This window comes from Callithrix jacchus, chromosome 7 (assembly GCF_049354715.1).
Source record: "Callithrix jacchus isolate 240 chromosome 7, calJac240_pri, whole genome shotgun sequence".
NCBI lineage: Eukaryota > Metazoa > Chordata > Mammalia > Primates > Cebidae > Callithrix > Callithrix jacchus.
In genome coordinates this window covers 96,871,101-96,884,067 of record NC_133508.1, presented here as the reverse complement: position 1 = coordinate 96,884,067, position 12,967 = coordinate 96,871,101, and the positions used below count along the sequence as shown (strand labels likewise).

Below are 12,967 nucleotides of genomic sequence, written 5' to 3'. Positions count from 1 at the left end.
ATGATTTATATTTTTTCCATTTATTATAGGGTTATCTCTCTTATGTGAGAATCTCCCCATTCTCCCCAGGTTTCAGCAATCACTCCCTTTAACTCCTATGGGCTTTCCTATGGCCTTGATTTGGTCCTTAGTGTATATTTAAATTGTTTTGTTTTTACGTGTATCTCCCACTTCCTAACTGGATCATAAGCCCTGTGAGAGCAGGAACCACTTATACCGTTTGGTATTTTCAGGAGCTTAATCAATATCCTAAAAATGCTTAACAATGCTTAATAATTAGTTGTTGATACTGTGATTTTTTGCTACTAGCATAATAGAATGATTTCTATTAAAAATGCTACCTGAAGTTTTCTTCCTGTAATTGTTCTAGTTGTAACTGTGCATGAAAATACTTTTTTGCAACCACTGTGTTTGGATCATCAAAAGAGCCATCCAACTGGTCAAGTTTTTCATTCATCATCTCATTTTCAGAAACTAGTGAATTCTTTTCATCTTGAAGTGTAGTCACCTAAGAAACACACATATATAAGCACCAGTAGAAAAAACAAACAAAAACTCTTTAGTCTGGAGTTCTGAATTCTAAATCTGACTGAGCCATTAATTAGCTTGGTCTGTCATGCTAGATGAGTTCTAAAGATCCTTCTGAATATAGAATTCAGAGTCTAGGAGATTTAAGTCAAACAAAAGAAATCAAATCAATACACATATGGAGAAAATAGAGTAAATATATCTTTAAAATGCTATGCCTGCCTTTGGGGAAGAAAACGTATTTAAGTCTCTAAAATTTGTTGCACAAATGAAACTTCAAAAAATTAATTTGTCCCCCCTTTTAGGTATAAACTAATTTTTAGAATGCTGTTACCTACTAAGCCAAAATATACACACATATGTTCAAAGTTATCATGATAGGTTCAGATTATAAAATTATTTGTCACACATCACATATTCAAGAAATAAGCACATTTGGTTAATGAATCAATAACAAAAAGCTGTTTCCATTTGCACATTGAAACTGCTTATGATTTAAAATGGATAAAAACATCTTAGCATAGAACCACATCAATATCAGTACCTGGAGCAATTTTTTTGTATTCATACTTTTAAAACAAACATGATTTTCTCTCCTAGTTCTACTTCTTTTCCATTTAAAAACACCTTTAAAAATGTATAGCTGGGCCGGCTGCGGTGGCTCAAGCCTGTAATCCCAGCACTTTGGGAGGCCGAGGCGGGTGGATCACGAGGTCAAGAGATCGAGACCATCCAAGTTAACATGGTGAAACCCCGTCTCTACTAAAGATACAAAAAATTAGCTGGGCATGGTGGCGTGTGCCCAGCTACTCGGGAGGCTAAGGCAGGAGAATTGCCTGAACCCAGGAGGCGGAGGTTGTGGTGAGCCAAGATCGCGCCATTGCATTCCAGCCTGGGTAACAAGAGCGAAACTCCGTCTCAAAAAAAAAAAAAAAATGTATAGCTAAGGATGTGTCTTTTCATAAGAACAGAACTTTTACATATGACTAAGAATTAGTTTGAAAAACCTATTCTGATTTCCAATATACTACTGGGCAAGTCTGTTATCCACATTTTCAAAACATGTAATTCAACCCAGTTATGTAAATATGACTACATGTTGACACAAAGAACTAATAGGAAATTAACATCAAGTGATTGCCCTGAACACAGTACTCAGGCAAGTTACAAACACTGTCTTCTAAATGAAAAATACAAAGTCTGGGAAACTGTCCCTGGGCAGACAATATAAATAACTTTCTGTTCACAAATTCAGTGCATGCACCCATGCCTGTTATGTAAGCCATTTAGTGACAACTATTACCTGTCATGCATGATAATTCTAAGTGATTCAGATACAAAAAAGAATGAGTTTCTGCCCTTAAGACCCTTAGGGTAGAAACATAAACAATTATATAAAATATGTTGAAGGTGCTTTGATAGAAGCACACCATAGGGTAAAGGTGGGGCACAAAGAAAAGAATATCTCATTCTAGCTTGAGTGTAGGGGCTATTATAAAATGACTGACAGAGGAGAAACAACACCCTCAGTCACCAAAACAGGGTAGGACTCCTCTAAAAAGAAACACGACAAAGGGCAAATTTTAGTTTTCAACATCTGGTGAATAACCAATCGTGTTCCTATCCATATGCTTCAGCATGGCTCCAGAGCCATCTCTGGTACAGACATGACCAATGGGGATGCAAGACAGGGACATTCCTTGTTCCCACCCTAGAAGCAGGAGTTGGAGCATGGGGTGGGGGTTCCAGGCAACTCCTTCAACAAGCTCTCATGGTGATAAGTTCAAACTGCACCTGCATCTGTCTCTCTCTGTTTAGGATTTCTGCACTTTTCCCCTAAAACCAGATCATATACCCTTCATTTTTTGTTACTAACACATAAATCTTTTAATGTAGAATTTTGTGTTCTTTATTGAGTAAGAATTTCTCAGAAAACTGTACCTAGATCCTACAAGAGAATGATAATAGCTCAATAGCTCAATCTTCTATTCTTCCTATGAAGTATTTTACAGGGTGAATATGACCCTATTTAAAAATAACACATTTCAGGTACTTTGCATGTGTTTAAAGATGTATGTTACAATGTGTAGTTAGGAAAGTTGCAAAGGAGAACAGAATAAATTTCCCCTACTTGAGATGCTTACTTCATTCAAATACAGAGGACTGGTTTTTACAGATGAAATTAGAAGATCTAAATTCTAGTGCTCCCACTGCCCTAAGTGGCTAGTCATCCTAACCAAGTCTTTACCTTTTCCCTATTTGCAAACTCTTGAGGGTTAGAAGCATTATACAGCCCTGTCATTTTAGATGTTTACTTCGTCTAGCAAGGGTATTGCTACCACACCTTTGCTACTTGCCCTTACACTTTTCAGAGAATCAACTACATATTTAGATCATTATTTAAACAACAACAAAAAGTCATTTATATACAGCATATTATGAAGGTACACTTAACCTTCTGTACACCTGTTTCTAGACTTATTGCATAATATACACACTTGTATTTTGATGTAATGGTAACAACATATGCAAACAATATACATAGCACTTCTGCGCCAGGCTCTAAGCACTCATGACCCCAGTGACCACTCTGGGAGATACATGCTATCATCATTCCATTTCTCAAGAGAGAAAACTGAAGTACAGAGTAATTGTATCTGAGAGCATATAACCAACTAGTAACATGACCAGGTTCTGAATGTAGGTAGCCTGGTTTGAAAATCTACCCTCTTAAACACTAATTATTGTTGCTCATGCCAAGTTCATTTTAAAATACATGTGCATATAAACCCAAGAGTATACATACATGTTCATATATACATACATGTTAGCAAAAACTTGGCATGAGAGACTACATACATACATATAAACATATGCTTGAATTTATTGGGGGAGGACGTGTCAGGTACCACTTAATGCTTCCATAAATTCCCTCTAGTTAATATTTACATACACAATATGAAGTAGAAATGTTAACTTTCCCATTTTACAAAAATGAAAACTGAGTCTTTATCTAAATAGTTGAAATTCTACAATTAGTAATTTTCTCAAAGAAAGTTAAGGCAGCAAATTTCAACTATCAGAGAAAAAATATTTACAAAATTAATGCTCGAATATTCAAGCCTGTAAGAAATCCTTTTAATATTCCCTACAGGAAGTGAAACCTAATTTATAAAACATACCACCAGCTAAGGAATTACAATAAAAAACTCCTGCAAACTTTAAGTTTTCCTCAGCTCAGGGTTTTTCCCATACCTGCATATCCAATTCTTCGCATCTTTGCCTCAACTCTTCCTTTTCTGCTAGTGCTTCCCGAAGTTCTTCCAAGACTCTTTTAAGCTGAAATATTAAGTGTCCTAAATCTTAGTAAATTGTGTTTGGACACAAATAGAAAAATATACTCTTCTCTTAACACACATATACACTGATAGGGGAAATAATTTTTAAAATTTACCTATTAATAAATGAATCTTAATTTGTTCTCTTTGTGTGAATTTTATTTACATGGCATCATTTACATTGAAGGCTATGGTCCCACAGAGGTAAATTTTATGTTAATCCCTGTTAAATATTTTTACAAGTATTAGAGGAGGCATTGTTTAGTTTTATTACAGAAAAAAAGTTTAGAAAAAAACACAGCATGTTTACATTTAAATAAATTATTTCTTTAAACATGCTCTTTTGAACTACTACTTGAGATGACTGGTTACACTCATAAAAACAGAAATGTCTAAAAATATAACAGAAAAAATACTTAACGCATTTGCCTCTCCTCTTATCATTTACCCTATAACCAAGATAGGGTTATAAATGGGAGAAGAGTGTCCTTTCCCTCTGTAAAACAGTCCTGAAACAGAACCAGGGAAAGGAGCCTTGAGTATAGGGCCTTTGAGCTGTTTCTTCAAAATCAAGTGAGAGAATAGCAACTGGGAAAAAAAGTACATAATTAGGTACATTAAAACTTAGCAGAGTTTGTCTTTAATTGTCCTCTATTTCACTGTATAACCATACAGCATGGGCCAAATACACATTATGAGGTCAGAAGCAACGTTCAATGCCACTCGACTCTCAACATGATCACAAAATCTCTGGAGACCAACACCACTTCCATTCAATTGGGATGTTACAGAAGAATAAACTTAATTTCATGGAGGAAAATATCCTTGTATATGCTCTCTTTGTAAGCTTTATGAGAGTAACTGGCAAAAAACCCACAACATTGCTTTCAACATTTTTCTTCCATACTAAAATACTCACCTGTTGCTCCAATTCTCCAACAGCATCATTTGGAGGAGAGCTCAATATTTCTTTACTCATCAACTAGGAAATTAAAATAGTAAAATTAAGTATAATAATGTGATGTTTATGAAGTAAAATATATTTTCTTGAAAGGACAGTAAAATGGTTTATATTTGCCTTTTCCTTGTCTTAATTTGAAGGTCCTTAGAACATTATTCAAATAAAAACTTTACTAGAGGTTTAATTTAATAACAAATTGAAACACATTAGTGAGGACACTATAAGTAAACTGTGCTTTAAATACATATATTCAAAATACTTGTGTACTAAAAAATTTCAATACAAGTTCTAAAAGACATATTACTAATGAAGAGTGAACATATTAAATATTTTTAAGTGATTCATATACATTATAACTTACTATTTTTTAAATGCAGCCTTTTTGAGAAGTCATTTTAAAAGCAGAATTACAATTATATGAAAAAAAGATGCTGTAAAATAACTCTTTGAGATGAAAGGCAGATTTATTTATGTATAGAAATGTTCTGAATCCAAACCAACAATGTAAACTCAGGGAATACAGACTACCAACGTCCTGTATGATGTTGCCCTCCAAGTCATGCCCCTTCCAAATGCTGCTTTTCCTAAGGTTACCTCTGCACTTCACTTCAGCCTTAGGCTGATATTAAGAATCAACACTGTACCACATTAATTCTGAATCCTTCCTGGCTCCACTTAGATAACCAGACTAGCTTTAATCCAACTTAACCTGGCTCTGAAATCTAAGTACCACCATATTTGCTCACAGATCTAACATTTTGAAAATGCATATGGTGAAAATGAAAATTTCAGGAAAGATTGTTATAACAGGCTGAAAGAAAAGAAAAATGAAAAATTCCTGTCTGGTCAAAGACTGTTTATCCTGTACTTCCTGCCTACTTGAAGTTATTTAAAGGAAGGGTCCCCATCCCCTGGACTACAGACCGGTACCAGTTTGTAGCCTGCTAAAAACTGGGCTGCACCGAAGGAGGTGAGCAGCAGGCAAGAGAGCATTATCACCTGGACTCCTCCACCTCCTGTCAAATCAGTGGCAGCATTAGATTCCCATGGGAGCACAAACACTACTGTGAACACTTCTTATGAGAATCTAATGCCTGATTATCTAAGGTGGAACAGTTTAATCCCAAAACTATTCCTGAGTGCCACCCCGGGTCTGTGGAAAAACTGTCTTCCACAAAACCGGTCCCTGGTGCTGAAAAGGTTGAGGACCACTGATTTAAAGAAACTTCACAATATTAATTTATTAACCAGCTTTTAAAATGAAGAGACACTAAAATTGAGCTTAAAGGCCTTTTAAAATATTTTTTTGTGGGAAAAAAGGAAGACCCACTAGCTAAGGGCAAGTAGGCCCACAACAAAGAGCAAGTTTATAAAAAGAAAACCATAAAGTATGAAAAGTTTTATATAATTTGGTTTAGGATTTTTATACTCATAGGAACATGATATAATTTACCTCTTGAATAGCAGTCATGACCACATGCTGAACAGACTCTTCCAGTGTCATTATATTTTGAATATGTTCTGTGATTTAAAAAAAATCAAATCTGAAAAAAAATCTATTCTTTACACATGTCACCTTAGCCATCAAATTAAGAGAGTATAAAAATTCATTTACCCACAGATAATCCTTTATGTAAATACATTATTTGTCCAAAAGTATGTCTTCCTTCCTCACCAAGATAAACTGAGTAATGTTAACCAAATGAGTCCATTCTTTCAAGACTGAGATTGTTGCAGTATCTTGAAATCATTTTGAAAATCCATTCATATGGCAAAGTACAAACATGTGAAAGCTTTTATAAAGTTATGTATACAGGAATAGAATTCCTTTTAAAAATCAGACAAAATTGCTCAATAATGCTTAGAAGTAAATTATGGAAATATTACATATAATATTAAAAATTGTAAGATACATAAAAATAATCATTTTGAGGCAGAATCAGCACTTAACATGTCAATTACAGCTTGCAATAGGAACAACTGATTAATTCACAAGAAAAACGAATGAGATAAAAGAGAACAACAAAATTAAAAAGCAAAACAAAACAGAATCAAAGCTGAAAGTTTGCTCTTTGAAAAAGATAATAAAACTTTCAAACCTGGTAAGATTAATTAAGCAAGAATAAGTTATAAATAACTAGTAATTAAAATATTAACAAAGCATTAATCAATAAAAAAATAAGAATCACAATTACAACAAAAATTACTAGATTTATATGTAAATTGCTATTTGTCAATTTATGATTAAATATTTAGAGAAGTGTTAACCTTCTATGAGCAAATGCCCCTGCTTTTATGAAAAACCCGATATACAGATCTTTAACATTATGTATAAGTGAGAAATAAAAGCCTATAGAGAAATACTGGCTTGTCCTAGTAAAAAAGCTTCTAGTAAATAGTAGAGATGGACTAATATAAAAATTCTCTGACACCCAGTCACTGTCCTTTCATAATTGATAAACTAAAATTAATTTCATGTATTTTATTTTTCTCCTTTCAGAGTTTGTTATCAAATTTATCCCAACTTATATCCTTTCTTCATTAGTTAGACAACGTTGAATGTTTTCCAAGGCCTTGGCTTGAAGTAGTTTGCATTTTGCAAACTTAACCACTCAACATTATTCTTTCATAAAGGTGGTGTACTAAGAACAAGTTTGGATGAATCATACAAAAAGAAAAATCAGCATCAAAAGTCTCACCACCCAGACAGATTCAAGCCCTCAAGGAAAGGAGGTCTGGGCCTGTTCAGTTCATCATTTATCATTACATGCAACCAAATATGATCCTTTTGTACTCAGCAAAATATGGATCACTGTGTTTAGATATACCAATATAATGCACCAATTCCATTTATATCATTAGACTACTTATCTGGAGCATATATTGGACAGATATGCTTCTAAAAAGAGCAGAATATTAGCTTAAGAAACCTGAATTCTAAATTAGTAGCTGAATATTTACTTATGAAAACTGAATCCACATAAGGTTCTTACATGTAAAATAGACATAATGCATCAGATGATTAAGTACAATTTTTATTGACTATCCACTAAATCTTAATGTACTGGATATATTAAACTAATTAAACTAAAATATCTTTAATTTAGCCACTGAATATGAATATCAAAATCCAGGTACAAATAGGATACTCAGGGTGTGCCACTTTTCAGTGACAGAGTTGGGCTAGAATTCAGATCTTCTGGTTTACAACTCAGGGTGCTTTCTGCCAAGCTTTATTAGTGAATTTTAATGCTAGCTTGTATAGCAATGTAGATTGTTTTTAGAAAGTAGAAATCCTCAAATGATTGAAATTCACTTACCTTGCTTCTTTTCACAGTTGATTGCACAACCTAAAATAAGCTGGAGCAACCTCCCAAGCTCCACTGGATCTGAACATTCGGTTATTTGGTTTAAATCAGGGATAAGTGCTTCTGAAATCTGCTGCCCCAAAAACTACAATATTAAAATAAATTAGATCACTCATTTATGTTGGCTCCAAAGAATTTGCTAAATTTAATATTATTACAGTTAAAATATAGATTCATGAAAAAATTCAGATAAAATAACAAATGAGACAAATCAATAATTATTGATTAAAACCAGTTAGCAATGTTCAGGCAACATACCAAAATTCTGAGTAACCAACCAAAAGCACTAGATTTCCTTTTGGTTTCACACCAAATATCCTTTGATTCCACTGTCAGAGAGAAGAATTTAATTTAAAAAGCACTTGGCCCAGTCTACTATGATAAAACTTATGCCTGTCCATTAAATAATAAGCTTATATTAAGCCAAAGAATATTCAGAATATTTTGATATATAATCAATTAACAGAGACATACAATGTAAACCACTGCACTTTTACAAATGAACAACAAATCTAATGAATTAATTTTTTTCCTGGTCTTACCTTTCTTTTTTTATTTTTTAGCTGATTAAAAAGATTCTTGACATTACAACAGCTTCAAAATCAGTTTTAGGTATTTAATAAATTGAGAAATTTGGAGAGTATTAAAACATTTTTGGAAGAAATTATAAATTTAATTGTGTGACGACTTTAAAAAAATAGAAACAAAAATTCTTTAATAGAAAAGTCATTCAAAAGCTGCCAATCATTAAGCAATAAATTGTCTTATATGAAAAACCCTACTACAGAACTTGTTATGATGCTGAGTAATAAAAAAACAAACTACTTGATTAATGTACTATCTAGGATGATTTTATAATTGATTAATGTACTATCTAGGATGACTTTATAATAACACTTTCCCTTTGCATTTTTTCCAATTTACTTTATGAGCATAATCTCAGTTATGTCTTTGCTATTGTTTACACTGGGAAGAAATGTCAAAATAATGCTTTAAATAGAAAATTAATTCCATTAATTATAAAGTCTACTTCATAGAATTGGACAAAATCAAATTATATTAAAGCTAAAGGTAATTCTACCTCAAAATAATCAGTTGAGAGAGTATCAATACCTAAGCAATGTTATCTCACAAATCAATATATCTAAGCTTAAGCTTGTTTATTTTCACAAATGAGTGTCCTATAAAAATGGCAATAAAACATTTTCCAGTAAAATATGATAAACTGAAAACCAAGTGATGTTTCAATCTGAAAGTAATTATCATATCGCATTTTGCATTTAAACAAAGTCAGATGTTTTTCATACCTCATGATAATAACTCATAATTCCTTGAAGGACCTTCTTTAAATTACTAGCCTAATGTGAAAAAAAGAGAGATTCTTATTTCAGATTAATAATGAAAGAAAAGTTAAAGCACCATGAAAGACAATAAAAACTTTCCCCTAATTAAAAAGGACAACAAAAACATTATAATAGAGGTCTAGAAACACAAACACATGATACTTTTTAACCATCAGAGCTTTAATCAGTGGTTAGTTAAGTAGGATGACTATATTTAAAGTGGGCCACAATGAACTCAAGGGCCCACTTTAAAAATTTATATATGGGCATGTCCACCTTCAGTCATGAGCAAATTAACTGGGTTTTGATTTTCTCTCCTGTCACTAATAACTAGAAAACAAGACAAAATACATTAAACAATTGTTTTCAAGCTTTAAACAAGTAGTACAGTCCTCTGCTTTCTTAAGGAAGGAAAACAAACAGAAAATTAGCCCTATACAAGTTAGTACAAGCTTTCTATCTTTAGGCAATTTTCAGACTACAGCATAGGGAGGTAGAAACCAAACAAAGCATGATGTTTTCATCAGAAGTTCAGGAAGGCCTGGGCAGTTCGAATTAGCAGGGCAGACAAATGAAAAGATGGGAGCTATGGAAAGAGTGAGGTCTGGAGGTTTGTGTAAAATGGTTCCTTTGACTCTTTGGCTAAATACCAGCTTGTACGTGGATGGGTGAAACTCAATTTTCTTTCCAAAGAAATAACAATCCAGGGAAATATAAGCCGAACCATTCCCAAAGATTATACAAGCCAAAAAATTTTTGAAATTCTTACTAGCCAGAATGAAAACACTATGGTACACGCATGAAGCATTCACTAAAGGCTCCGTAAAGGTCACAGCTTAGTAATGGGTCTAACTTAGTCCTAAAGGGAAGAGTATTTTAGATATATCCCCCACCATAGCCAAAAACAGGCTTTAAAGGATCAAACTGATTCCAAGTACCTAAACTACTTGCAAGAACAAAATATAACACTCCTCAAAAGAATATACTTAAAAATCAGTACTCAGTAATAAAATTCATAATGTCTAGCATCCAATTAAAAAATTACTACACATACGAAGAAGCAGGAAAATGGGGACCAAAATTAGAAGAAAACTCAGTCAATACATATGAGTTCAGAAATGAAAGATAAGAGAATTGGGAGACGATGTTAAAACTTCTAGTTTAAAGATGTTCAAGAATTTGAACAAAAACATGGACATAAGAAATAGGTTTCTTTAAAATAAAGAATCAAATAGAGTGTCAAAATGGATAAAAATTTAAGACCCAACTATTAGGTGTCTACATGAAACACCTTCAATGTAAAGACATAGGCAGATTAAAAGAATGGAAAAATAAATACTAATGAAAAATATAATCATAAAAATCTGTAGTGACTATATTAATATCATATAAATTTTATTTCAAATCAAGGAATATTACCAGGGATAAAGAAAAGCATTTCATAATAAGTGAATTCATTCAAGAAATATAGTGTGTCATAAACTTAACAACAGAAATTCAAAATACACGAAGTAAAAAGCAAAAAAAAATGCAAAGGAGAAATCAACAATGACAAAATTGTCATTAGAGGTTTAAGGACTCTCTACAGAGTCTGTACTATACCATACACATAGTATAATAAGACAGAATATCAATAAAGATGTAAAAAAAAATACCACTATCAACAAATTTGACAAAATCCATATTTATATAACAACTGTAGAATGCATGCTGTTTTCATGTACACATGGAACATTCACCAAGACAGACCATATGTTCAGTCATAAAATAAGATTCAGTAAATGTAAAATAATTTCTCAATGAAGAGTATGTTCCCAATAAATAAAAGAAAGGCAACTGGAAAAGCCTCAACTATTTTGAATTTAAATTACCTACTTATAATTTACTCATAGATCCAAGGAGAAAACACAAGGGAAATTACCAAATATTTTGAACTGAACTGAAAATAACATCACAGTATGTCAAAATATATGGGATGTGGCTAAGACGGTGCTTAATATTAGGGGGGAAGAAGGTCTAAAGTTAATTATTTAAGCTTCCACCTTAAGAAGCAAGAAAAAGAACAGAATAAATGAAAGGAAATAATAAAATCAGAGAGAAAAATCAATGGAGTAGAAAATGTAAGCTAATTCTTTAAAAAATAAATAAATTGAAAAATATCTAGCCAGACTTATCAACGAAAATAAATTCAAAAGACACAAATTACCAATAACAGGAAAAGAAAAGAAAACATCATTAAAGATCAGTTATTAGCATATTATTAGCACAGTAATTCAGTTAAGAACTGTATATCATCAAATCATACAACCTATATGAAACCAATGTCCTAGAAGACACAACAAAACTAACTGAAAAACAGAAAATCAGTTTGGCAGTTTCTTATAAGGTTAAGCACATATTTACACAAGTTAGCAATTCCACCCAGAAATTCATCCAAGAGAATTAAATATGCATCTATGCAAAAATTCATGTATGAATGTTTATAGCTACTGTATTCACAATAGTCAAAAATAATAAAAATTCAAACATCCATCAACATGGGAATGGGCTAAACACACCACAATTTATCAGTCTAATTAAATACTATTTAGCAAAAAGAGAACTACTAGTACAGGCAACATGGATGAGACTCAAAAATTAAATTGAGTGAATGAAGTTAGACAAAAGAGTACATATTATATGATTCAATTTACACAGAATTCCAGAAATGAACTCTCCATAGTGACATGAGACAGATCTATGGCTATGTAGGGCCAGAATGAGGGCAGGGATTAATTGAAAATGGGCCTGAAGTGCATATTTTTGGTTAGTGGGAATATTTTTTATTTCATTATGATGGTAGTTACATGAAAGAATACATGTTTTAAAACTCAAACTGTACACAATAGAAAGTCCTATATGTTAATTTGAAGAAAAAGATTTGCTTGAGCTTAGTGCTACTTTTAGAACCACTGTTTGAATCAAGTACTTCTCCCATTCATTCTGCATACCTTTATTCTCCAGTTGTCCCCAACATCCTCTTTAATTCGGCTTAACCAAGATTCATTGAACCAAGCTACATCACTGAAAGAACAACACATAAAATACTAAAGATGAAAGTGTTCTTATTACATAAAAAACATTAAATAGAGCCAACAGAGAAAGTTACTTTATGTCTTAAAGCCTATCCTTAATAACAATACTTAATATTACTTATATAGTAATAATTTATCATATTATTTAAGTCATTGACACCTTCAATTTAACAAATATTTACTAAATATATAATAGTAGGTGTCCTGCTACCAGAAAACATAAAAGTCTCAACTCTGAATAGGTGAAAAACCAACATTATAATGAGTGTCTACTCTGTATCAACCACTGTGCTTGATGTTTTTCCAAGTTATTTCATGTACATATCATGGTAACTAGGCAAAGACTCCATTATTA

At 32.4% G+C, this 12,967-nt stretch overlaps 1 protein-coding gene across 5 annotated transcripts in view; it reads right to left on the bottom strand.

Moving 5' to 3' along the window:
• HOOK1 (hook microtubule tethering protein 1) overlaps positions 1-12,967 on the bottom strand; it is a 64,228-nt gene that overhangs the window by 38,269 nt on the left and 12,992 nt on the right. For all 5 annotated transcript variants that reach the window (XM_054236325.2, XM_078333023.1, XM_054236326.2 and 2 more), the window contains exons 4-10: positions 12,529-12,601; positions 9,503-9,553; positions 8,148-8,280; positions 6,281-6,348; positions 4,786-4,848; positions 3,784-3,867; positions 342-508 (exon numbers count right to left, since the gene is read on the bottom strand). In XM_054236325.2, the coding sequence (XP_054092300.1) occupies positions 342-508; positions 3,784-3,867; positions 4,786-4,848; positions 6,281-6,348; positions 8,148-8,280; positions 9,503-9,553; positions 12,529-12,601 (639 nt within the window). The remainder of the gene's footprint in view (positions 1-341; positions 509-3,783; positions 3,868-4,785; positions 4,849-6,280; positions 6,349-8,147; positions 8,281-9,502; positions 9,554-12,528; positions 12,602-12,967) is intronic.